This window comes from Anopheles coluzzii, chromosome 2 (genome assembly GCF_943734685.1).
Source record: "Anopheles coluzzii chromosome 2, AcolN3, whole genome shotgun sequence".
NCBI classification, from domain to species: domain Eukaryota; kingdom Metazoa; phylum Arthropoda; class Insecta; order Diptera; family Culicidae; genus Anopheles; species Anopheles coluzzii.
Genome location: NC_064670.1, coordinates 122,158,205 through 122,186,203, shown reverse-complemented (window position 1 = coordinate 122,186,203; position 27,999 = coordinate 122,158,205). Strand labels below are relative to the sequence as shown.

The following is a 27,999-nucleotide window of genomic DNA, read 5'->3' as shown; positions in this document are numbered from 1 at the left end:
AAACTACACAATTCGTTCTATGCCATTGTTTTTCAACGTATATTTTCCCAAATCAAATACCACACACATCGTTACCATCGTTTGAGGCTTGTTGTGTTTCATCCGTCCATTGCTTTGCTCCATCGGTCTCTACTACACGGTCCTTTTTCTCCGTTGGACACAAGGTTTTGCTCTACTGTTTTCCTTTCCTTCTCTTTTTTTTTGCATTATCTAAATCTTTTCCAATCCTTTCCTCTTTAAACACGATTTTTCTTGTTGATTTTGTGTTTTTGTCTTCTTACCCATTTGCATTTGCTAGAGTTGAAAGAAACAGCTACAGCTTCGACATTAGTTTACATTACTTTTCTAAATGCTTCTCGCCGCCTACTATGCTCTTTACTGTTACCATTTGCTAACCGTTCCTTGTTATTCTTTATTTTAAGAAGACAAAAAATGTAGAAAATGTATTTTAAAACATAAAAAACACTCAAAAAATTGAAGCACATTCCCAAAAAAAAAAAAACAAGTTATGATTGTTTCCTTTTACACGACCTTTTCCATCTGCCTGAGAGAAGCAATGTATGTAAAAATACTAGATATTAAGGTTTCACGTTTCTATTCGTTCGTTTGTTATCCACATCCCCTTTTATATACCTTTACATGATTTGTGAACACTGAGAAGTGATGTAAACAATTGTTTTTTACTATTGATTGTTTGAACATGAGCAAACTAAAACCACACCCCACTGTGTATGGAAACGGAATGAACTTAGTCTTAGTAGCAGCAAGTATGTAATTTTAATTTAAAAAAAAAAAAAGAAAGCTTTTCACCATAGCAACACGCTTTAGCTTCTTTGCTTCGTCTACCATCTCTTCTACCGAACGCCGCTTCACAATTTCCTCTTTATTGTGAACCCCCATTCGGAATCGGAACTTTGTAAGTAAGGCAAAATTTATGCTTCATAAATGTGAGCTGCTGCTGTTAAATGTCACAATTAATTGCGAACTATAATTGCTTTGATTTTTACGTACCAGAGTGGTTACAGGGTTTTCCAGGTGTTCTCATAGTTGTCGGACACTTCCTTGACTCTTTCCTATTGGAAGTGAACTTCATATGTCCATATGGATATTGGACTCTACTGGTACGCTTGTTGGACAGGCTCCTTCGAAATTCATATTGGATTTGTCTAACAAGATTGCTATAGAGTCGAATTCCCTATACATTAGGTTCATTTCACGTATGAAAGAGTCAATAAAGTGTACCCCAGCTATGAGAACTCCTGGAAAATGGTCCTGAAATGTGGTCAGGAGATCCGGAGGGGTTTGTTTACATGCCTATTTAGGATGGTTGTTTACAGGTATTTTGCTATTAATTCTTGCTTTCCAGGTTCACCGCTTTCTCTCTCTTCCTACTATTCGCTAACCCCATAACTCTCCTGTTACTATCTTTGCTACTTAAATGATATTTCTACAGCTTAAACCGAATCGAAAAAGGGGGAAGGCTAATACACACACACGCGCGTGCGCGCGTAAATTGAGCTAGTATATACGGTATATGCGGTAGTATACATACAAAAAGGAGTAAACTATATCGATTATACGGGTTACGGATTATCAAAGGTTTGCTTTAGTATGCTTAAATAGGCTTTCATAGCTGATTCATGTTATAAGCATCATTCGCGTTAGAGCTTTAGCAGCAGGTAGTAGGCAGCAACATGCGTGTATAATAAGAATGCAAAACTAACACTTTCAGCACACTTTACTGGAGAAGAAATGGGGGAGGCAAACCAGTACGTAACTAATTCCATGTGGCTTTCCCTCGCGTTACGACGACCTCCTCCACATCCCACGGGTGCCACACATGGGCAGCAGCGCAGTAGCAGTAATACTACCAAGAAAGGAGGTAGAAAATACGTTTCACTAGTAGGACAAAAAAAGGAACCAAGTTGAACGTTCCCTTCATTTCTTCTTACGCTTCACTTCACTTCACTGTTTTGTTCTGCTTCTTTCACAACTGATTTCTTTACCCGGTTTGGAAACATCTTCAATGCGCGTTTGCTTCTCAACGCCAACCCAACTTCTTTTTGGGATAAAAATCAGTCATTTTGGTTCCACATCGCCTCTCTTTACACTATTTTTGTTTTATTCCTTCTTCTGTTTGTTTGTTTGTTTGTTTATTATTATTATTTTACTTTCTTCTCTTAAACGTACGCTTCTTCCACTTTCGCTCCGCCTTGCGCATGTACACAATTCGCTTTTCGGTATGGGGAGAGGAGGGGGTTTGTTTGGGAGGCTTAATTAATTTGCTAATTACCGTTCTGATGCATATTTCAATGTAATGTAGTTATTATGCACATAGTTCAATTACAATATGGATCTTAGATTCCAATCCCTCTCTTTCTCTCTGTGTGCTGTCTCTGCTCGTTGCACGTGGTGCACGAGAGTCGGTTTCTGTTGTTGTTCTCACTATCTATTTGCATCATCCTTATCATCATCATTTTCATCGTGTTTGTGTGCATTAGCTTCAATTGATTTGTTTTTTTTTTACTAGACTTTATTCACACTATATACCGCAACACACGTTTGCTAAATTCAGACTATTGCAATATGGTAGTTTTCGTTTACGGTTTTGGTTTTTTTGGTTTCTGTTGTTTCGGTTGTTCTTATGTTTTGTTGATTTGTTTTTCCTGTTTTCACTTCTTTATCTCTTTTTTTGTTTTGATTTTTTTGTTTCCATTTTCATTTCATTTTCCTCTTTCACTTCGGCAGTGTGTGTATATGTATTTGTGTAAAGGGGTTTCATTCTTTTCAACTACATTGCTTCTTCGAAACACAAGGTGAAACTGGAAATAGAAGGAACATAGGTTAATTCTTCTTGTTTTTTGTGTGTTTTCTGCTTCATTTCTCCCATTACATTGATTAAGATTAAGAAGTAAGATAGAATGCATAACAGGTTAGCCCCCATTGATTTGATTTGTTTTGAGGGTCAAGTATTTAAATGATTTTGTAAAAAAAAGGGGATAAAAGGAATAATAACCAATATTTTGTCTTCCTTTTCTGCTTCGTTGCTTGCTTTTGTCTTCCATTTTTAAATGTGCTTTCAATGCTGGGTGTATGTAGTTTTGGAGGGACAAACTGTACACCACACCACGCCTAACAATTGTTTCGTTTTACATCTCCTTCCATTTCATTATTATTTTGTAACTAGGATTGCTACCTGTTTTGTTTGTTTCATATTCAAAATGCAACTTATTCTCCCAAACGCTTCTTCTCTCTCTCTCTCTCCCTCTATAATCATCTCTTTGCTCGCCTGGATGTCTACGCGGTACTAGTATTTAATTGCGAGTGTAACATTTCCTTGCACCAGGTAATTTCATTTGCAACACAGCAACAAGTGGTCGCTTGCGAGATGAAGTGGGAACAGAGGGAAAGGGAGCACACAATTTATAATACAATTTCTATAAACGATGGTTTTAGTTAGTTTGTGCTTACAAAAAAAAATCTCAAAATATACCACACACCGCCGGCCCCACCATCACCAGCACCCAGCGTGTGGATAGGAGTGTGTATATGTGTGGGTGTGATGACGGTCGGGTTGGTTTTCTTTTGCGTAATATTTTGCGTAATGAAATCGAATCCTTTCTCCGCTAAAGCTGCTATTAGTTTCTATTAGCAATTTCTAGTAACTCTTTATCGATAGTAAAATATCTGCTGTGAACCGTGTTCGAGGGAGGAAGAAAAGGGTAAGAGTACAACAAAAGAATATATAATAATATAAAAAAGGCTTCATCGTCGCTTCTCCAACTCCAACCCGGAAGATTAACCTGATTGCTGGACAGAGGAAGGGAACCACCATTCAACGCCCTTTTGCATCCTTTTAGCTTTCACACAATTTCATTCATAATTCTATAGCGCACCTTCTTTCCCCTAACCTTACAGAGCACAACGTAAAATTGCTTTAAAACACGGCTTAACGACCTGTGTTTGCGCGGCGCCTTTATGTTTCCACTATTCTGGGAGATTGAGAGTTTAGAAGAACAGGAAAGGACAGGATGTTTTCCTACTAGCGCTTATCGCCTGAGTCGAGCAGTTTAAAAACAATCAGCAAAGGAAAAGCTCCATAAACTGAGGGAAATAAACAAATGTAAAGTAATCCCTGGCGGAAGTGGTTCTGTTCGTTGGAGCGTTGGAAGAAAGACGGAAAGTAAAACGGAAGAAAGGGCTTATAGTTGAAATTCGTTATTCTAATCTTTTCCTTGGTGATTTGTTGTATGTAGTTGTAACACACACACACACAGACACACAGACTCTTCCCTACCTATCTCACGCACCTTTGTTTTCTCTTTCTATGCACTCACGCACGCATTGTTCGGAACAAATTGCCTTTTCTTGATGTTTACGCTAGACTACGGGTTAATTAGTTTTGGAGATGCACTCTCCCCTTCGATGCTGCTTCCTTCTTTACGCCCCGTTTTGCTTCATCGTTCTAAATGGTGTCTCTCTCGTCCTGCTGCAGCACATCTCTTAGGTGACGAATTTCCTATAACTGCTATAATCCTCCAGTGTTGGCCTGGAATGGCGAGAAAGAGAGATGGATTAATGATTTGCTGTAAAAATAGCACTCCCCTTAAAGGTTCACCACTCACTAAGAGATGGACATTTCCGGATACACATCCATCATTTCGTCCTGTGGCGAGGGCCGCGGCGCGAACGGTTGCAGATGGGGCGGCGTTCGTCGCGAGATGGAGGCCGCATTGAACGGGCGGCTACCGGGTGGACCACCGCTAACACCGGCCGCTCCACCAGCCGGTTGCGTCTGATTGTGAGGTTGCTGAGCGGACGACGGCTGCTGCTGCTGCTGCTGGTTCGGTGGCACCATTTGACCTCCTCCCCGATGCACGTGCGGATGATGGTTGTGCATGTTTTGATGCGGGGCCATCTTCCAGGCGCCACTGCTCCCACTGCCATTCTCCATCGGCGTTGCTCCTGTCGCTCCGGCCGCGCCCATCATTCGACTGCTGCCGGCACCGTGGTGGTGGTGGTGCGCACTACCGTGATGGTGATTGTGCTGATGGTGCTGGTGCAGGTTGTGGCGGTGCATGCGACGGGGCGACCGGGGCATCGTGATGCGCGACTGCATGTCCTCCAGCACGGATGGGGCGACGTACGTGAAACCCTGCGAAAAATGAAAAAAAAGCGACATTAATTAATGGACTCTATTTGACACATTTCACCTTTCATTGATTCTCACCTGGAAGATAAGATTGACACTCTCACTCAGCGTCGTTTCATCGGGCGAATCCACCGGAATCTCTTTCGTGAACTTGGTATCAAACTGCGACACATCATCCTCACTGGCCTGTGATACGATAAAAACAACACCGTTCGTCTGAAAACCCTTCTAAAAGTCAACACTTGTTCGCCTTTCGTTGCACTTACAAGCACTGGTTTGATCGGTGGATCTAGCCTTCTCTTGACCACATCGTCCCAGTTGACGTTCTTGAAGAAGGGATGTGCCCGCACCGCCTGCCCATCGGTCGGCCCGCTGCCGAGGCGCTGCGACACCTGCCGCTTCATCAACCGGCGGATGAGATCGCGCGAGTCCGGCGTCAGGTAGCCCGGGATGTTCAGCTTATCCTTCAGTATAGCGTCGACCGTCTTCTTTCGATTGTCCGCACAGAACGGGGGCTGCAAAACATTGACCGAACCGGCACTGTATCAAAAAGGCCTGTTTTTCTTCTTTGTTTGCCCGCTTAACGAGCGCTTACCATTCCCGTCAGCATGTCGAACATGAGGGCACCGAGCGACCACCAATCGACCGCTTTGCCGTGTCCGCTGCGTGTTAGAATTTCCGGTGCCCTATCGAAAGAAAACAAAAAAGGAGAAGCATATTAGCATTCAAACTTCGGTCCGGCTGTAATGGATTGAGGAAAGGGCAAAAAAACTCCACTCACATGTACTCGATCGTACCGCAGAACGTGTGCGTTACAATGCCCTCCTGGATGTGTTCCTTGCACAGGCCAAAGTCGGTCAGCTTCACGTGGCCCTTCGCATCCAGCAGCACATTTTCCGGCTTCAGATCCCGATAGATGATGCCCAGATTGTGCAGATGCTCCAGGGCGAGAATGATTTCACATAGGTAGAAGCTGAAAGAAAATAGGAAAGCGATTAATTAGGCGATTTAGCATTGATTTTGCTGCTTTTCTCCGGCCGTACGTACCATGCAGTGTCTTCCAAAAATATTCCCTCGCGCTCTAAATGCATGAACAGCTCGCCGCCGCTCAAGTATTCTAGAATTAAATACAACTTGCCACCGGTCTGGAAGGCGTACACTAGCTCTACGATAAAGGGATGCTGAAAGGGCAGAGGAAAGGAATCCCACATTAATTCAACCAGTACTTCAGTTTCAGCTACAAGCTAGAATGCAACCCACTTACCCTAACCGCCTCTAATATGTTACGCTCGGCGCGTGTGTGGGCTGTGTCTTTTTGATTTCTAACTATCGACGCCTTCTTTAACACCTTCATCGCGAAGTACGAGTTTGCATCAGCACCAGTGGTTTTTCTGACCTGAAAACGAAGCAATAGAAAGGCGTTGAAACACATCATTGATTACACTTGCACACTGCGGATCTCGCTCTCTCTCTCTCTTCACCCGGCCAGGAATAACACTTACTTGGAAGACTTTACCGTATCCGCCTTTGCCTAATACTTTCTTTAGCTCAAAATCCTGCGGTCCTAGCTTGATTCGTCCGGGGTTTATAATATCTTCCGACAGTGGTATCGTTTCAGATCCTTCGGTTCTGGGGGTAAGAAGAGAAAGCGCGTAATGTTAGCCCATATGCTCATCAGAAAGGCACTCAACATTGATGTCCGTGTCCGGGGTGGGTATACTTACTCTAGATTTGTGTTGATGTGAAGTTCGGGTTCCAGATCGACCTGATGAGGAGCGGGGAAAATGAAAGAAAATTGTACATTATTATGTGCCATTAGCAGCTTGTTTCATTATTATAATTGTGAAGAGATAGGTTTTTATTGCTCAATAAATGCAAATGCGCCATTAAGCCTTAATATGGCAAAAAGATAGTATGCGTCAATGTTTTAAATACGAAACAATAATTACTTTTCAATAATTTTCAACATTTTTATCCTAAACTGACCCCCTTGCAACTCATCCCCTACAATCCATCACACTCGCGACAGCCACACATGAGAATGTGAGGAAAATCCGCATACATGCTCTATAGATAGAAACCACAGGTCGTCGACAGCGCGCCCGGCCACAGTTGTGCATTTTCCGCAACAAAGGGGGAACACACACAAACCCGGAAACCCTCGCTCTAGCTCTACGCTCGCCTTGTTGTCTCTCGGGTGTTCGAGACAGAATGCATCCCTGCCTGCCATCAGACATCGCGAGTCATTGACCTCCGCAGACTCCAGACAGAACATTCAGAAGTTTCCCTCTCCCGGGGTGTCCCTCGCATTTTTTTCCGGATTGTATTTCATTTGTCCATTCTCGCTTCTCAATGTGTCACACAGCCACAGCGTCGACGGGTCGTCCCTCCTCATTTTTCCGAATAGAGTAAATGTGCAACGATTTGTTTTCAAACCGTGTGACGCGTTGCTGCACTGCGATTGCATACATTTAGGGGCGAGCACACGTGCGCTGCACTGTGAGTCCGCTAGAGTTCTAGTTGGCCATGAGAACGGTCATTTTGAAATTATTCTAAAACTGCTATCAAGCAGATGATGTCACGCAGATTGCATAATTTAAGGCGTTTTTTCTCCATTGGACTTGCAATCTAAAGAGGGAAATGGTAAAAAATAGAATCTAATCGCAAAATGGGACCCGGCGCCGCGCAGTAAAAATAACACACTGCACAAACACACACCGCCGGACGGGTGGTAATGTTTAATGCCTTTTTGTACACCTTTTTACACTCCCTCCGCTGTGGTTATCAGTAACAAGCAGTACCAACAGCAACAGCAGGGAGAGCAAGGTCAACCCAAAGCAGAAGCCCGTGTGCATTCCTTGTGTACATGGCACTGGCTTCTCTTTATCACCTCTCCATACACAGCATGTGGGGAAATGTAGCGCGACTGTGGCTGCGGGGCTCCGATGATGGATGGGCCTAGTGCCTGCTGTTAGTTTTGTGCGACTGGCCGCGTAAAGTGAAAATATAAACGCGCTCTTTCTGCTTCCGCGGGGCCGGTAAATTTGCTCATTATCATCCAAATCTCAACCAGCTGGACCTTCAACGGAAACGGTGTTACAAAAACATGAAGCCAGAATCATCAACTGGCCTATCAATACTGCCCTTCTACCTCTTCAATTGTACCAAAAATACGTAACCCATGCGATTGAAGTCGAACGCGCGTCGTCTTATGTCGTCAGAGCCTAAATTTCGCCTTGCACACGCAGCAGCAGCAGTTCGATCGTGCACAGACGCTAATGGGCCAAACAAACACGCTGCAATTATCAATCAAACGCTACCCAGATATAGTTATGCTTAGGAGGAGCGTTTGGGTTGGGTTTTGGGTTTGATTGAGCAAGCGTGAAACCGACCGATTCCCAAACATCTTACACCCTTTGAAACCCTGAAGTCTCCCCATACTCCCATCAATTGACGTCGTCGTCTTCGTCGTCATCGTCTTCCCTCAAACCGAATCAGTGCCCTACTACTGCTGCGCAAATACAACATCATAACCCACAGAATGTAAATGCCCCCTCACCAATGTTTTGACCCTGAAATTATCTAATCACACACACACACACACACACTCTTCCCTGCGCCCGCTGTGTCCGTGCTTAAGTGTCCATCAAACTTCTGCAATCTTTGGACATTGGGATGAACCAAGGAGAGGATAGGCCAACGGGCAGTGAAGAGGTTGGGTGCATACAGGTCGAAAGCAGTACTTGAAGCGAAAAACTGGGAAACTTCAATTAATTGAAGTATCGGAACCCACTCGAACTTAACAATCTGCATCCTGGCTGTCCGTCTGTCTCTGCCTGTGTTTGTGTTGATCCGAATTCCCCGAGGGGGTGACAGCTCCGACACGAGTTTGGGACGTCAAATGAGTATTATTTAATAAAGGAGAGTGTTAGAAAAATCAAACTAAATTCAAATCATTTTTCTAGAAGCTCCCAGTCCTTGCCATATAGAACACGTGTATGGGAGCCCCTCCCCAGTGTGTGTGTGTGTCGTCTAGAGGAAAAAACCTTGTAAGGTTATTGACATTACTTCCGAAACCGTGCACACACACTCACATCGTCCCGCGTCCGTTCCGTCCATCATGTGTTTGGTGGTGGCCCCTTATTCCTACGGGATACAAACACAGCAGAGCAGCGCGACACGACGACGACTACCACCACCACACAAAGCCGCTGTATATGACACGGAGGGCGCGCACCGGGGATGATGACAGCAGTAATAGTAGCGCTGGCCAGTTCTACTACTACTAATACTAATACTACTCCACTACCTCTATTACTGTGGCGTAAATGTAGCGCGCTATAAATGCTATAATACAGTGTTTTTGCTGCGGTCTGGAGTGAAACAAAATACAAGCGCAAGCGTGTCTCTTCTCTCTATGGATGTGTGTGTATGGGTTATCTGTTTGTTTTTCCCATTTTTTCCCGCCCTTTGCTATCGTCGCATTTGGGGGAGAGTTGGCGGGGAAATTTGATCTTATTGATTTCTTCTAAACGACAGGCCAGTAAACGACGCTCAAGGGATCTGGGGAAGAGGATAGAGACTACGACCTCCCCAAGGCACGGCGTCGACTTGCGTGTGAGACGGGATTTCTTTCTAGAAATTCTTTCCTGATTTGGGTTTTCAAACACGCAAGCTACGCAACCTCAACCATTCCTTTTACTGAGAATTGCTGATCGTCCTTGGAAGCCATATTTCTATTGGTTGCAATTAAAACGACTCCGTGGAGTCCCCGATTACTTCCGGGTGTGTATACACAAGTGTGCTAAATGTGTTAAGTTTTGGGGGTGAAAATAGGCCCCATCCCCCCGCAAAAAAAAAACACATGTTGAGCTTCCTCGCTGCCACAGAGAAGAGACCGCCCGCAAAAGGGTTGGAAGAGTGCGAGCCCAACACCAAAACCCCGCGAACTACACTAAATCGTGCAATTCTTATTTTTGTTCCCACTTTCTTTCCCCTTCCCAAACAGTGTTGTGTTTTTGGGGAGGACAATTTTAGAACACTGTTACCCCACTGTGTGTGCACGAATGTAATTCTGTATTCTGCCACAAACTAATACCATTCGCTTCACATTGTTTCCCCCCCAAAAGCGCTCCACTAAAGGTATGCGCGACCAAGGCAAGATGTGTTGTGTTGTGAATCGACGCTCATGTTGCGACGACGGCGACGGCAGCACCACAGTCTCGAATTGCTTCCACAAAACCCCTTGTTGGGAAGAGGAGTGGGAGTGGGGGGGGGGATGGCGGTGGCGATAAATTTTTGGCTGCGTCAAAATATTCCACTTGTGCGCTACCTTGAACTCGCGCGCGGCCGTACACAAGTCTGCGCCGCCCGGCCCGGCCCGGCGCGGCGTGTTGCGTTATCGTTCGATGAACGTCTTTTCCTTCGCGCCGACTTCTTTGCTTTTGAGTGTGTCTTGGTAGTAGAGTTTGGTGCGCGGTCGGGTCGGTCGTCGTCGCCGTCGCAGTTGGATGACTTTCCGAACGAACCCCTCGGCGAAGGAGGAGGAGGAGGAGCAGGTTGGTTGGTTTGGTTGGTGCTCTGGTGCGGAAACGCGGAAGCACGCAACAATCCAACAGCAACGGAAACCACCTTCTCTCTCTCCTAATCGAATGACAAGGTTGGTAGCAGCAGTAGGAAGGCCAGTATCTTGTTACCAATACACTACCACCGTAAGACTTGGGTGGCGACTTGGAAGACGCACCGTACGCACCAACAAAAGCTCTCTTTTGGACACATTTTTTGAAGAAGCAAACACACCCGCGGACTGAAGGGTTTGATTGTGTGTGGATGTGTGTGTGTGTGTTTTTTTTTATTGGCCCCAAGTTTGAGTTTGCAAGACTAACATTGGGAAAATCGGGCACCCAATAAATTTATTCGGCGAGGGCCAAGTTTCGCATGGCTGCTGCTGCTGGTGCTGCACCAACCACAAAAGTAATATTCAATGTATTTTATTGGTTCTGGTCGTGTTGGTCGGTAATTAGGCGTGTTGGCTAAATATCCGGGCACAAGATGATTCATCGAAAGGCACCCGCCTTCAGAACATCCTAAAATAATTCGATTAGACCACGAGATGGCATGTAAAGGAGGATTTTAATATATCAAAAGCTTTAAGCTGTACCATTATTGCATTAAGAAGCTTCTAGACGGCAGTAGGATCAGGTGGAGCGATACTGTCATTGGAAGGTACATCGCTTGGCAACTGACACGTCCTGAGATCAAATCTTACTACAACCAGCACTTCAATATATGTGATAATATCATTTCTAATTCACAAAAAAGAGTGATATTGGAATGGAAAAGACAGAAAAACGTTCTTCAAAAGACACACGACAGCATCATAAACTGTCTCTCTCCAACGATTATGTAGTCCTAACACGTACTAATGCAGATACCAACTTTCCAAAGCGAGTAAAGGAGAGTACACTGCCACTATCATTTTAAACTTGTAGTCGTCACAACGACGACAACCGCCAGCCCCCTCACAAGCCCCCTTCTTACGCACATGCGCGCGCCAACAACTCCAGAGTAAAAGCACAACATTTAAAGCATTGTCGAAGGATGCGCTTCAGACATTCTTTTTAGGATCTGCTCTTTAACAACTCTCTTTAACATCCAGCATACGGGAGATTAAGATGAGAGCAAGCAATGAGTTACATTCAAGCACTGCAAAAACCCAACTCCAATGCAACTCTTCCGTTCACTCTTGGGGTTGCTTCTTCTACTATCGTGTCCACCATTCCCCGTACACATTGTCCACAGTGGTTTCTCGTCCGTGTCTTATCATCGCAAAAACGAGCTACCAACACACAGAGTTCGCGACATGCGCTAATCATCAATGTACATACAGACACACGCACACGCACACTGAAACGTGCGCTTTTGGTGTTTAGTTTCCGCCTGGCGCCTATCGTACGCGCTAGCAACACCCATCGGTGTTGACAATGTCGGGGGGCAGAGGGGTGTAATAGGAAGCGAGTCCTTGAACTGGGACAACCCGGGGTACACGTGTACCAATATTTAACAGTGCGTCGGGTTTCCTCAAAAAAAAAAGAAAAAGAACTAGAACAAGTGCCATTTAAACTGACGCAAGACGACAACTCATGGGGGCTTTTGAAAAGCAATCTTTCAATTACAAACCAAAGTATTTGTTCTTATCACCAAGCTGTGCGTCTTCGTCTGTGTACCTCCCCTACCTGAAACGAGCGCTATTCAAGTAGTCAAACAATCGTAAAAACTTATCGACCACCCGCAACGTGCGTCTGTGTTGTTGAAGAGAGAGAGAGAGACAGTGACAGAGAGAGAAATCCCACTCAATCGATTGCATTCACAGGAGAGCAGTATAATAAACAAAAATACAATAAAAACAAACGTGCCAAGATAGATGATTGGCGACTCCACCATAGCGCTGGGGTCCATAAAAAAGGCTCATCAGCTTTTTACGACATTGTATCGAAACCGCACGACACGGTTTATTGCAAAAATATCACCTTTTTTAGCGAAACTATATAGTATTTTCTTAAATTTCACTTAAAGTGAGTGAAAATTGTAACTGGAAACAATTGTTTAAAAATAAGAAAATACTGCCACTATTAGTAAAAACACACTTAATAACAATATCTCTCTCTCTCTCTCCCTATACCTTTCTCTGTCCTCCCGGTATGTCTTCTAAGCTCCACTGTTGCAATAGTTATGGCGTAGTAATAAAATCGTGCCAGCTAGTTTGTAATTAAATTTGCAACGATTTGTGAGCCAGCCGTCTCTCGCCTCCCCCTGCGCTTCCCATCCACATCCACCTCAACCTGTTACACAAAGCATGCAAGGAAGTACGCAAAAAGGTACCATTCTCTACTTGCGTGTGGCGAGTGAGGTGTGTTTTATATTTACGTTTATGATCACACGCGCACACATTAGTGAGAAATGGGGGGTGATATGAGGAGGAACCCCTTCTTCTTTCTGCTCCTCTAACGAACAAATTGAACTCGCACTAGAACTGTTTGTTTGTTTGTTTGTTTGTTGCCTTTCACATCTCTCTTTTTCTCACTCTCTCTCTCTCTCTCTCTCTCACTCTCTCTCCTGCTTATCTCCTCTCCTATTAACCCCTGCAGGCTCTTCAATTCTTGTCCAATCATAATCATAACTCTCCTTTCGCGCTTACTGCGAGCCACTACATTGCATGAAGTTGATGCGTGTGCAATTGCACCACCAACACACACCATTACACAGGCGGCGCACTCTCTCTCTGTGTGCACTCTTTTGTTGTTGTTTTGCTTCGCGTACACACATCGGAGTACACACCACGCGTTGCGTTGCCCTTTCCTCTGTTCCATCCACCCTACTACTGCCGACCATTCATTAGACCGGTGAGTGAGCTGGCTCCCGTTATGATGCACACCACCCCATGAGTGTTGCAGTGCACTACCCAAACACACACACTCTTGCGCACTACAGTGTAGTGGGGTTGTACACTGAAGCGGCAATTGCAGGCGGAAATACGCGGAGAAGGTCACGCGCGCAAAGAGCTTGATGACGTAAGAAGCGGAGAGGAGTTTTCTCATACTCCTTCTTTATACCACCCATCCACCCACCCACACACACCGGTTATTGTGGCGGCAGCTCACGATCGATTCGTGTGTTTGTTTATGTGTGTGTGTGTCTGTCTATATTGAGCCATCCGTCTCGCTCTTGCATTGAGGCCACGGCATACACACACACACACACGGTGACCTCATTCTCAGCCGCCGTGGCAACGATTTCGATTGCCACCATCATGCCGATGCAATGATGACGACACACCACACACCACACCGGGCTATGTTCAGTGGTGTTTTTGTGTGTGCTTTTTTTTCGGTACACTCGTACAAAATGCAACACCACACCGAGTGCGGCGCACATTTGTATGAGAGAAAGTGAACTGAAAAATGCAACTCTCCCACACGAGGTTTTAGTTACAGCGCGAGGCAAGCGCAATTATGCGCTTGAAACGGTGCGCGCTGTTGGAGCATATCACAGTTGTGTTGTTGCAAAAAAAGGTCAATTTGCGTGTGGCGGGTGCATCGTGACACAAACATGCACAATTCGTGAGCTGTAGAGCCCACAGTGACGACGACGATAGTGTCGTGCAGTGCGAACAATACCCAGAAAGTAGGCGATGATTAATAGGGAAAGGGATTTTTGATTACCACAGCAGAAGCAGCCGTTACACAGTAGCAGCAGCTGCTGCAGCGAAAAAGATAAATGATGAAACACACCTTTGGAAAAGACGTTAAAGAGATATAATTTATTTTTAAATAATCTAAAAAATCTTTATAATAAAGCAGCAAACTCTAGGGGAAAGAGAGGCAAAATGGACCTGTTAAGGATTTTGGTGCGGTCCCGTGGTACAGTCATCAACTCGAACGACCCCGTCATGGGTTCAAACCCAAAATGGACCGTCCCCCCATAGCAAGGATTGACTATCTGGCTACGTGGTAATGAATTAAGTCTCGAAAGCCTGTATAGGCCGACATGTCCGCGTAGGACGTTACGCTAAATAGAAGAAGGATTTGGTCTGTATCTTATTGGTTAAAGCACTTTACACTGTTATTTTGACGTCAATCGATACTTCGACGTCTTATCAAACAATCAGACGTTTACGCATTAATAACAAATATATATGTTTAAAATGCATTTTAAAAATCAATGTCAAACGTCGTGAAAATGTATTGTGTGGGGCAAAATGGTCTTACACACGAAATGTCAAAACACATCATAACAAATGGGCAAAATGGACCACAACATTGAGCTTAAGGCTTTGGTCTAAGCTCTTGCATGTTGGTAGAATTGTGAGAGTATTTATACAATTTAACATTAGTATTTAAGTGTTTTGTTCAATAATTTAGTCAAACCGTGGAATATTTCAATAATTCACGTGTTTTCAGTAGTTTTTCATGTCGGTATAGTATACATACAGCACAGTTCTTTTATGTTAAGCTAGTATATTGTAGCGGCCTTAGCTTATACCACAGCCTCATCATTTTGCACGTGTCAAAACATACCGACCATTTTGCCCCCAAGTGAAACATTTTACAAAATTGAACTTTGAAATTTTTACATTTAATTAGGTTATGAAACGAAATTTGAAATTTTCAATATAATATGAAAATTTTCAATATTAGGTTATGAAACGTTCATGGTGGGCTTTAAACATTCTATTGGAATTTTTTTCTATCATTAGAAACCAGTAGAAATGTGTTAATTTTAGTTAATAATGCAGGTCGCCCCACCTAACCATTTTGCCCCAGGTTCCCCTACATTTAATGCTTTTGTCTCGGTTTACGATATCAACTAAAAAAAAAAATAAAGATCTCGAACTGGTTGCTTGAATGTTTCAAGAAGTAATAATATGTAAATTTGTATCAATCTTCATAAGAATCACAATCAATGTATATTTTGTGATCCAATCGCTCAAACCGATTGTAAACTTTGTGTTTTATATATACACCACACCACTCGCTCAGTGTACTTTCTCCGCACACATTACTCTACTTTTGCCTTATTTTCACCCTATCCCTCCTCTTCCTTGCATTGCCCGTCCAGCCCAAGGCAATCGAAGCAAGAAACTGCAGGCACTTTTTGCACTTGCAACCACCTGCAACGTGCACCCGGGATGACGCAGGACACACACAGACGACAATGTGTTGTTATGGACACAGAGCAGCAGCAGCAGCAGCAGCTTATGTGTTTGCATTTGCGTCAGAGAAATGGGATACAGATTTCTGTGAAAATGGTAATTGTTCGATTAAACTTCGACAAACACGTGTAGTAAACTCCCTGTCAAGTCAAGTTGGGTTGTGGGTCAGAAGAGCAAAGGTTCAGACGGGGCAAATGGACCATTTCGTCGTCTCTCACACGTACCAAAGTGTTAGTACAGGAAGATAATAGTGTAGCTGGTGCCGTACAACTGCTTCCTCCTCCTGTTTATCTAAACTACATTGTAAAGGGCGGAAGTGTGTGTGTGTGTGTGTGTGTGTGTGTGTTTGTTAGGTCGCAATTTAAACAAGATAAAATACAAGATTGATTCGTAAAGCTTGTGTTGAGCCCCAGAGTGCCCGGAAAGGAGCACATTAATTAAGGTGGGGACGACACAAAATAACGGACAAATTGAAATTTAATTTAACGTTTATATTGAGCCAAATGAGGCACCGAAAACGAAAAAAAGAAGGTGAGATAATTAGGTTTGCACAAAATTAATACGGCCTTTTTCGGGCTCGAGCATGCTGCAGCAGCGGGATTCCTCCATTTTCTCTCTCTCCCTCTCTCTCGACAGACAGCTGTGCGTAGAGTGAAACAGTTATTTGAGGAATGCGAATCAGCGGAAACTGTGTCACAACGGCAGTGCGAAGGGGGGCCCATCATCATCGCGGCTCACACACGCGCCCGAGAGAGCTCAACACTACTGGGTGTGTGTATGTGTGACCTACTGATACACATTCCGACCCACGGGGCAGTCGATCGGCCCCCGTGTGTCAAGAAAGAGAAGGAAACTTTCAATTTCTTGTGTAATGGACGACAGACACACACACATACGTATATTTAGCCCAGAGCAGGAGTTGTAGTGCAGTGTGCAACTTGTTCCTGTTTCAGCAACAAATAACGCCCAAACGCCCTTTGCTCACACCACGCACGGGAGACACGCACGCACGAAAACGCACTTGATTCAAGCGGGAAAAAGGTAAAGTTGGTACGCAAATTGGTTCTCTTCAAAGCACACAACCAACCACACAGCCGGTAATAAGTATGCGCCTGATTGATTATTCAATAGCAACTATAACTTTGTATGAGGGATGGTGCAAAGAACCCCCCCATCCCATATCATGGCGGTGGGGATACGAAAAGAATCAGGTTTTGTTTTTGCTTTTCAATCGACTCTTGCATCGCGTGCATTAATAGGACGAGTTTTTTTTATATCTCACAACCAAACCCTCCCCCTGATTTTTACAAACCGGGAATCATTCGTTGGAAAAGAAGTTTTGAGATAAGCGCAATATCTTATCGTTAGACGGTTGCTGCCACACACGTTGGTTCCATCAAATCCATTCGGCTCGTGTGTGCTTGCTGGTGGTGGTGGTGGTGGTGCAGCACATGAAACACTTTAAAAGCACACGCACACGCGATAGGTACACGGAGGGGGAGCGAACCCACGAGCACTTTTTGCGCTGTTTCGTATTGCAAGAAGTCTTTAAGGGCGAGCTTTTTTATTGTTTCTTAACAAATTCAACAAACAAAATAGGTGAACCGATCGCTTGAAGCAGGAATTAATCAAGTTTCTCCTCAAAAAAAGTATTTACAGAGGTGTTTCAATGTTTAAGCAGGAGTCGTAGTAAGACTGTTTCAGATTATATCACACATTTATCAATGTTAACCACAATTCTTCAAAATCCAATCGCGTCATATTCTTATTAGACAAACCAAATTCAAACAGAATTCAACAACAAGATAGGATTGTGATTTCATCTTCCATGTAATTGTGACATCATGTCGTTTGTTAGCTGGACTTTGAATTCTTAGCAAATGCATTTGTCATGTCAAAGAAACCATTGGGGATTTCAATATTAAAAACGTTACGCTATTATGAGACAAATATGCAACCAAAATAGTTTTCTCCTTCTCACACAACTTGGTTTCATGTCCAAGATATCGTTCCTATTCCAACATTTAACGTAGAACGGTACCCTCCCCTTTTCCCATCAACAGCCGTGTGGAGTTGTTCCGTGGCATAATCGCATGAATCAATCCAACCGACAGGAACATAGACACACACAAACACACCGAAATCGTTGTTTGGTCGTTTGCCTTCACTATTTCTCTCTCTCTCCCTGCCTCTCTCGCTCGTTATGTTGGCACCGTTTTTTCGTCTAACCCGTCCTAACCATTCGTCATTGACCTACTTTTGTCAGTTGGTCTCTAGTTCTTTTTTTTTTCCTTCACCCTTCCATCTGTGGGGGTAAAAGGGGAGATGGAGATGGAGCGCAGTCGTGCCTAGAGAGACAGCAGGGGGTGTTATGTATGTGAGAGACTTGTTTTTTTTTGGGGAGGGAGGGTTGGGGCTTTTTTGATACACGCAACGCACACAGTTTGGAGCAACGGCAACGGTTCCCCTCAGAAGACCACACCATTGGTCGCCCTTCCTTGGGTGTGTTTGTGTGAGTATTTGTGTGTTGGTAATCAGTTGATGTGATAAAAAACGAGACCTTCCCTTGACTAGAGAGATTTCAACTTCCCTTTTCGAAGGTCCAACAAGAATGTTGATTCTATCAATTCCAACTTAAATACTGAAGGAACAGTGGCAAATAATACAACAATACTTCCCATTACGTTTCATTTACATCATAAAGTGCGATCAAAATCTTAATTTAGAGTAAGCCATTTTCCAGGGAAAATCCCTGACGAAAGCAAAGGTAATTAATTGCTCAACAGGGTGAATGATTCACTGAAGCACAACTAAGCAGCAAAAACAGCTCATTGTGACTCATAAATTTTCCCCCAAAACAGTCCCCGCGTTCAATGACAGCCGGTAATATGCCGGCCGGCAGACGAGAAAAATTCCTTAAATGATTCCACACAAATACGCCACCACCACCCATAACGATGATGATGATGGTTGCCGAAAAGCCGGAAAGGAAACGTCGTACAACGCTCAAAAGCAAGCAGCAGCTAGAGGGGAGAAGAGGAAGACTTCTTTTTCTAAAAATAATCTACCGGGATGGGACCAACAGAAAAAAAGGAAGGAAACAACCAACGCAAAAACGGAAGCATCTCCCGTGCTCGCTACTCTGTTGGCGACAAATCCCACACCACATCCTCTATATTTAGGGCGACACTAAACACTGCTAAGACCCAGAGAGCTCACCATGGTCTACTAGAGAGAGAAGGAGAGAGTGAAAGAGGACCCGGAAAGGAGCAGGAGCAAAAAGGATGAGTTTAGGAAGGATGGAACTCTTTGCGTGGCGCAATAATTGCAAGACAAGGGTGGAGGAGGCTGCAACCAGAGCATAAATTGCTACCCACTCGCCCAAGTCCAGAGACTCGTGGGTGGGTGGGTGTGTGTGTGTGGGAGAAAGGTTTTACAGAGAGTAAACGGTTGCACGGAATACATTGTCATCTTATGTTTCGAGGACGACGGGGAGATCTCCATGCCATAGAAATGGAGCTTAACCGACGTCGTGTACTACACTACACTACCTGCTGCTGTTGCTGCTACCACTACTACCCACTACTACTACACCTTCCTGGCAGCCGGAGGTATTTTTAGGTCCCAATCACGCGCTAGACGGCGCCACACGTCGCTTCTATTATAATTTCAGACAGAGGATCCGCCGTGCGTCTGCCAAATCGCTTTGTGCTCCCAATAATACAACAACACGGCGTTGGCTCGATTGCGGGAAGTTGCGTTTGTACGTGGGTGGATGGCTGACTTGGTTGCAGTACATGGTATTATGTGTGTGTGTGTGTGTGTGTGTGTGTGTGTGTGTGTGTGTGTGTGTGTGTGTGTGTGTGTGTGTGTGTGTGTGTGTGTATGTATGTGTGTGTGTGTGTATGTGTGTTTTGGTGCATAAATTTAGCTACGTGCGATATTCGACACCTAGACCAGGCCGAAAGGAGAGCTTCCCTGCGAACCCACGCGCGGCCACGACGGTGATATGAAACGGTAGCACGCACCAGTTAGCCGGTAAGGGAGGAAAAATGATACAGACACAGGGGAGAAGAAAAAATCAATCGATTTATCGTTTGCTGATGTTCGATAGAGTCGATTAATTAAATCATGGGAAAATGTGTGTGTGTGTAGTACGAGAATAAATGTGACGGCTCCTGTTCAGCGGGTGAGATGAGTTACACGTGACGTTTAGTAGCATTTAATGCGTGTTTTTTTGAAACCAAATACATTGGATCCAACTAAAATCTGATATATTGGAGGTTTAATACAAAAAAAATACAAAATTATAGACACATTTTTGATGGAATATCAAATCCAATACATATGACCTCACAAAGTTCTCATTTGAAATGGCAATTGCTTCCTTGAAATCAACTCACAATGTTTATAATATGATGTCGTGCAATTGTGATACCAGCTGAATTATTTGTAAAGTCAAACTCAAAACTAAACTTATAACAAAAAGCCGGATCATCCAGGGGTTTCCAGTACTTTTCATAGCTGTGTGACACTTTATTGTCTCCTTCTTGCGTTAATGAACTTAATCTATTGGGAATTAGGCTCTATAGCACCCTTGATGGACAAATCCAATAGGAATTTGATGGCTTGTCAAACAAGCGTACCAGTAGGATCCAATTTCCAACATATGAAGTTCACTTCCAATAGGAAAAAGTCAAGGAAGTGTCCGACAACTATGAGAACACCTGGAAAAGGCGTGTAAAGTAACTTTCTTCCTTCTAAACAAAACCACACATCGACACCGAGCGTACAACTCGACTTTGTGGACTTCGTGCTCGACTTAAAGGGAAAGTAGGCGAGTTGCAAATTCCATTCTCAGCTGGCGCAGTATAACAATCCGAATTGCGTCTCTTCCTCTCTCTCTCTTTCACTCTGTACTCGTACTCTGTCCGCACTAGATTGCGCTTTGCATCCAGCGCACTCAAGTTTGCGTAAGTCGTCAAGCCAAACCGTTCTCTTTCTCAGCTGCTCGCTCTCTCTCACTCTCCCTCCCTGGTCTTGACGGCGAGGAAACTACAGACGACCCGATGATGATGGCAATGATGCTGATGCCGATGATGATTGCAACCCGTTACTACAGCCTCCTTCCTTGTTTCGGAGCACCCTGCCTGCCAAGCTATTCAGCAGCTGAAAGGGAGCTTTTGCAGCAACAAGCAGCGAGGAGTCTTGTGCAAAAGTAGTCCACCCAGGGTGAGGGGGGCAGACAAGGTGGCTCAAAAATGGGGTCAAATTTTTTGTTGATTTTTTCGCACCTTTTGATACAAGATGGTACGGAGAGTGTACTTGAAGGGGTCTTTATTGGGCGTAATAGGTTACTGAGGCTTCAAGAAGCGAGCAGCTGTTTAATGCTTTATCACTGAGCGGCTATTCAGTGATAAACATCAAAAGCACTGAAACGATATTAAAAACACTTAAAAAGAAAAGTCCTAACGGTGACACAGAGACAAGTTCAAGCTCAAGGCAGAGGAGCCGTACTCTTTAAAGAGCGGAATGAAAAGACAAGTAAGCATCTGATTTGCATACCAACTCATTCAGACACACACACACACACATGACTGTACACAAAATGAGCGAAAACGTTGGGTCTATGCCGGGTCACCTCTTTCTTTTATGCTCCCTCCCATTGCAAGAGAGATGGCATTTAAAGAATGAACTATCGAAAAGGGAATGCTAAAAGTGAGCAAAGTTCCACCTCCCTCTTCCCACTGCAGTCCACTTGGCCACACAAAATTATGGATTAGGAAGGGACGTTACGAATGGTTTTAAGCCGACGAGAGCTCGTTGTTCCATTCACTCCAGAGTAGAGGTGTTTTGGCTTCCATTTATTTGCCTAGCATGGTGGTGATGAAGCCATTTTGCTTATTCTACAGCTGGCAAACACAGCCGTGTTGCTCTGTGCACACTCAGGGCCATATATGTCCACCTAGATTGATGTCATTCATTAAAACAAATAAATGAATACACTACAAAAACAAGCAATAATATTCAACAATGTACGCAACCGAATCTCCACAGCACGATGAGTCATGACGCGATCAATAACCACCACCATCAGCCGTTGGAGCCTTTTTTTTTTCACTCCCACCGGCACAAAACGGTGAAGCTTTTTTACAGTTTTGACTCACGTTTGCCCATCGCCCATCGATTCCGTGTGATTCCGTTGACCGGATGGGTTTTTCCTTTAATCTTCCACTTCTGCTTCCACCCTACACGAGAAGGGCTGAAGCATGAACTCTTGCGAGGAAAACCACAACCTGTCCCTTCTGTCCCATTTTTCGCCATTCCTCTTTTGCTTCTCTGCTACCAGTTCCAACCATTGTGAGTCAGAGGAATTTTCCGCACACATTCCTAGGTTAACGCAATTTTCGTTGCTGCTTTGCTCTGTTTCACATCTGACGCATATGGGGGAGGGGAGAGAAGCCCTGTTTTTTTTCTCTTCCTTCGCAGTAGCAAAACAAGAAAGGGCTGTGTGTGTGTTTTTTTTGCCAATGCCGTTTATCTGACGCTTATTTGCACAGCACGGCGGGAGGAGTGTGTGTGTATGTATGACGTCAAAGACTCAGAGAGACACGGAGTGGATGTCAAGCCTTGTTGTTGCTCATCTGTTGTTTGTACTACTCCAGAGCAAAGAAAGAAAGAACAAAAAAACAATATTGTTGAGAGTTTAATGACCGTCGATGTGGGTGTGTGTGTGTGTGTGCTACTACCAGTGATTGCTGATGGGAGAGAGGAGGGCTAATTTAAAACATAGGGGGAACACATGAACTCCCGCGTCAATGAAAAACTATCTTGCGTGTGGTGTTGTTATGGAGAGAACACATCCAACAACACACGGACGAGGAGTAAATGCAGCCCTGCCTGGGAGGGCAACACTGAAGGCGGATGTGTCGCACATGCCACCGTGTGTGTGTGTGTGTGTATATGAATGGACGACCCCATCATCCCGGTAGGGTGTGTAGAGTAGAGTACGGAGCGAAATAGCACTCGTAGTACACAAATATGGGGAGGGAGAGGATCAATCAAAGGGCAATTACTTACTCTCCTTTTTTGTACGCTGTAACCACACCACACAACATATCCACACACATACACACGAGCAAACTTGCTTGCGTGGAATGAATGATGACGAATGGTGATGGTGAATGAGCAAGTCGGGGATTTTTCTGTCGGCAGTAGTAGCACAAAAAACACACAGCACAAAAGTTTACTATTAAAATGGGGCAGGGGAAGAGGGTGCAAAAACCGTCCGAGGAGTGCGAGAGATGGGATGAAAATCGATTTTTAAGTACAAAATAGCATGCACCGAAAAGTTGAGACAAGCACGTGCTACTCGTTTTTTTGTTGTTGTGAAAAGCATTAATGGAACAATTGCCTGACAATAGAACACAATCGGTTCACATTATTATCTACTTAGCATCATCTTATTATGTTATTAAAAAGCTATATATTCACGCGTACAGATGGCCTTCCTTAAAAAGCACCCCACTACATGCGTATTGCATAATTTTAGGCGTTTTGTAGGACTTGGCGGCAGATTTGTTAATGAAAACGTAATGGAAAACACTGAATAATTTGTGCATTTTTTTATCTCTTTTCTTGAACATTCCAGAGCAAATTGCATATTCCATTGGAGAACATTCCAGCACAAAAACATAAAAACAAACCTGCCAAACAAACGCCACATGTAATGGAGGCCGCTTCCCTTTTTTTATTAAACCACACGCATCATGCCACGCGAGAGCAGCTGCCGCGCACTGAATGGGAGAGGAGGGAGAGGATGATCTTGCAGTTGGTGTTATTGAACTTTTCGAAATTGCAATATAGGGTGAAATGCGAGTTTCTGAAGCCGGCGGCGGTGTGTGCGAAAAGCGAGAAGAATACAACTGAAGCTAACCGATCTTCCACACACACGCGCGTCTGGGACGCCAAGGGAGCGATGGAGGTCGTGAGCAAGCGTGCCGGGGAGGACGGCGGCGTCGACGGCATTGAACCCCCAAAAGGCAAATATTCCACACACCACGCCCAGGCTGCGGCGGCGGCGACGACGATGTGAGTGCGTGCTGGTGCACGTTTTCTTCAAATTGCGGGGAAAAAGCGGGTGGTGGTAGTGGTGGCGGAGATGGGTACCGGAGTCGAAGGTAAAGAACGAAACGCCGGTCAAAACAGAGGACAGACAACACCGTTCACCGTTCGTTCACCGCCAATCCGCCGGGTGGCGTATGTGGAGCTTGCCTTTCTTCTCCTTCGCCTTTTTCGCCATCTCCCTTACACCAGAGCGACTGGGACGGGGAAGGAGGGCGAGGGGGGGAATTAACCATCAAGAGCGCAACAACAAACCGCAACAACTGCGTCAGGTGTCAAAGAACTTTCCTCCTTTTTCGCTGGTATTCAATTCATTCGTACACGAGCGAGTGTATGTGTGTGTGTGTATTTGTTTTGGGTGGCTGCGTTCGGCGGGAGTCCTGCGTACACAACGCGCGGGCTGCGTACTTTGTGCAGACGTTTTTCGCATTCCTCTTTTCTTGCCATCTTTCGGTCTTCCTTTCTCCCTCTCTCTATCTCTCTCTTCGTCTCCGCTCCCTTAACACTTTGCAACTTAACCTTGTCTGGTTGAGTGCTTTTTTGGGGTGGAAGGAGAGCTCCAGAACCGGAGTACATTCAACCGACGATTGGAGAGGGGGGGCCGAACAGTCTTTATCCGGTTGTGTGTGTGTGCTTTTTTGTGCTATTTGAACGTAAAATGAAGGCGCAGGGGGTGTCTCGCCTTGCAAAGAACAGTTTTGAAATTCATTCTGAAAGGTCCGGGTTGGGGTAGCAGCTTTTGTGGTTTTAGTTTTTGGACGAATTTGCAACACACTCGCTTACATTCTCCTTCTCCCTCCACAGCTGTTCTTGACCTCGTGTGACCTTTTTGGCCGCCGCTACTCGGCCCTGGCGCGCAAAGGGAAACTTTTACTCCTTTTTGCTTGAATTTTACATTTCAATTATCGCGCGGGAGAGAGAGAGAGAGAGAGACAGACGTGACACATAAAGGAGATGGGAAGTATAAACCGAGGTACGTAGGGGGCCCACATAATTCGTAAGTAATGCGAAAAGTGTGTCCATAAAACGGTTCAACATTTGCTCTGGATGTAAGAGGACGACGTACGGACCGAACCCTTTCTGAGACCCCGAGAGCGTTCACCCTTTCTGGTGGTGTCTCCTCCCCATACGAGAAGAGGGCATTGCACCCGCGGTTCAGTGCGAAGAAGCGTGTGTTTCGCATTACCGTGCTTTGGATTAGTTGATGTCGTAAAGATATTAAAATTTAAGTTGATTAAAGCCTTGTGCAGTGTGAGTAGTTTAATTGGAAGATTATATTGGAATAAACGTTTTAATGATGGAGTTTAATCCTTTTTGTATGGCTGTTAACAGCTCTTCAGTCAAGTGACGCTATTGAGCCGTCGTTAAGTGCTCGGGCTAGTAGGTCGGTGATCATGAGTTCAAGACTCTCTCTCGCCTGTGGGTCCTGTTGCTTTCAAATAGCTTTTGAAAGGTACAGAAAAGACGAAAAGTGGCTAAAATATGCCATAATATGCCCATCGAAGCATTAACCATCTGGGTTGGGTCCACACATAGGAAAGGAGAATTATTATATATGTCGCTTATCCTTTATAATGATATCAATTATACAAAGAATTACAAACACTTCATGCATGCTCTCAAGATAACACTTCTCGTCTATCATTGTAATAACAAAAAATAAAACCCGTTTGTAATTAAATCTTCTGTGTACCCGTTTACTCTTATAAGACCTTCTCTCCATAGAAATTCCTATTACGATATCTTCAACTATAAGCGGGCTTAAAATCTCTTTGATTTCAATTTAACTGAGCCATTTCTGATGCACCACAAAAAGCTCATCAATTACATTTTACAACTACGACGGATTGTACTTACATCCTCAATATCGATTATGTCGTCATCAGAATCGCGCAGATCCTCCTCCTCGTGCAGCTCCAGATCGAACACACCCGCCATATCGTCGCTTGCTTTTCTACTTGGTTCGGTGTATTGGTGAGGCCCTAAAAGCCCACACAGCAGGGAAGGATGACGATGAGTGGGGGAAAAACACAGGAGGCGCTGTTCTCACACACTAATTCGCACGCACACACACACACACACACGCTATGAGGCGCGCGGATATCCTCCTTCTCTTCTTACCCTTCTTCTTTTTCTTCTTCTTCTTCTTCTGGAGGGAAAAAGGCGCGTCGTCGCAGTGCGGTTTGTTTTGTTTGGGTTTTCTAGAACGTAGCACCTCCTCCTCTCCTCCGATGACGTGCGTATTCTCTGCCCTGTTGTTTTCTTTTTCCTGCTTCCTGTGCACTGTACTCTTATTTGCGCTGTGGCTCTTTGCGTTACTTTACACCGACACACACACACACACTCGCACACTGCTTGCTTTGATTTTGATTCTTAATTCGTGAGCAGAGGATTTCACTTTACGAAGGGTTTGCACACTTGTTTTGTTTAGAAGACGCTCAGCGCCGTAAAAAAGGGGCTGCCACGCACAAAATGAGGTAGGTTTTTGTTTCTGTGTTTGTTTGCCTGTATGTGCCGACACACCGTGCAGCACACACACACTGTTAACTTTCGCTCTATTGCTGAAGGTTTTTTTGTTTGTTTTCTTTTGCACAAACGTGTGTGCACACACTTTTAACACGACGTAACACACTTTTGTTTTATTCTGGAAAAAAAGAGGAGGAAAATTATAACACGCAATTCAACGTAAACCCCCCGCGTCCGGGTGACGACCCGGGTGGAACAAAAACGCGCAATAAAACACCAATATACACACTAACAAACAATCAACCGTCACATCTAATATCACGATCAAATGCGATTGTACCACACAACAACACGGCGTAAATCCCTTTCCCTGGTCGGTGGTGTGCCCCTTTTCTCCACCCGGACTGTAAACAATAAACACATGCACAAATACAAACACGCGCGCGACCCTTAAAAATGCTGAAATGGCAACAAAAGTAAGTTGAAGCTAAAGCCTCGCAGCAGGCGACGACGTCTAGAAGGGAAGGTGTTTTTTTCCTCTTTACACAAAACGCGTCAACACAGGTCGGTCCTGTCTTGAGCAAATTCTTCTTTTCTCGCTGCGTACATTTCCTGTCCCCCGGGGAGGGAAGAGGTAAGAGGGACAGACAACACCACCACCACTCACTCGTCGAGAATGGTCGGGCGGCCACCGGAGAAGCCGGACGCGCAGACGACAGGAACGAGACACATTTGCGATACGCACCAACATCCACACACAGTCTCACACCACTACCAACACCACACGCACTGTTTTCGAGGTGGTTCGAAGAGGGCAATAAAAAAAAAACAGCCAAAACGGAATTGCATCACCGAAGGCAATGTTTTAACCGGAACTCACCCACCGAAAGGCACCGAAACGCACATAAGCTCCTTTCCCAAGCACAACCCCAACAAAACAATCCGGGAATGTGCTGCTGTGTGCCGTGTGTCGTAATGGCGCCGCGTTCCACCCGTGTGCAGAGACTTGAAATGCTTTCACTCAACCAGCCGCACACCACCGTACCGTATCGCCAGACCAGACACACACGCAGCAGGACAATGTTTGCGACAATCACACACGCACACACACACGCAACCACACGCACGCAGATTGGCGAACGAGGACACACGTTGAGGAAGCAAGCGCTTGATTTTCTGCATTATTTCACTGAAAAAAGGGAGTCGGCGTCGAAACACCAACGAGCAACCACTTTTTTGGCAACACTTCTAATGCTCTGTGCGTATTCCCATCACCGAGCAGCAGAGCACGTGTGTGTTTGGGAGTTGGTTTGCAGTTTGCCAATCTTATTTTCCTATCCTGTTGCGTTATCAATTAAAAAGGTGGTACGGAAATTTCCACCCGTAGCTTACTTTTGACGGTGGAAAAACTGCTTCACCCGTGGGACACGCACTTTTTTCTCGTTGTTTTTCACATGACGCGCTGCACACGCACACCGCAACTCGCAATCTGCACGCACTGAAAGACAATTTGCTTCTTCTTGCCGTGGTTCAGCGCTTGGCCAGC

General features: G+C 44.8%; 1 protein-coding gene and 1 long non-coding RNA gene across 4 annotated transcripts; one reads left to right on the top strand and one right to left on the bottom strand.

Annotated features, from left to right (window-relative positions):
- Positions 1–11: 11 nt before the first annotated feature.
- On the bottom strand, positions 12–27,997 carry LOC120952346 (ribosomal protein S6 kinase beta-2). Of its 3 annotated transcripts, none has more exons than XM_040371627.2 (12): positions 27,846–27,997; positions 25,845–26,631; positions 6,877–6,917; positions 6,655–6,781; positions 6,417–6,548; positions 6,200–6,333; positions 5,934–6,125; positions 5,748–5,838; positions 5,419–5,667; positions 5,231–5,338; positions 4,626–5,155; positions 12–4,549 (listed from the first exon to the last, which is right to left on the bottom strand). In XM_040371627.2, coding segments are annotated over exons 2-12 (1,686 nt in total). In that variant the 5' UTR covers positions 25,926–26,631; positions 27,846–27,997; the 3' UTR covers positions 12–4,548. The 3 variants fall into 3 exon arrangements, with proteins under 3 accessions (XP_040227561.1, XP_049461078.1, XP_040227563.1); XM_049605121.1 differs by having other exon boundaries at positions 27,887–27,989; XM_040371629.2 differs by lacking the exon at positions 27,846–27,997 and adding an exon at positions 27,334–27,776.
- LOC125906416 (uncharacterized) lies at positions 6,937–9,570 on the top strand. The gene is made up of 2 exons (XR_007451804.1): positions 6,937–9,057; positions 9,118–9,570. It is a non-coding gene; the product is annotated as an uncharacterized LOC125906416 (long non-coding RNA).
- Positions 27,998–27,999: the final 2 nt, after the last annotated feature.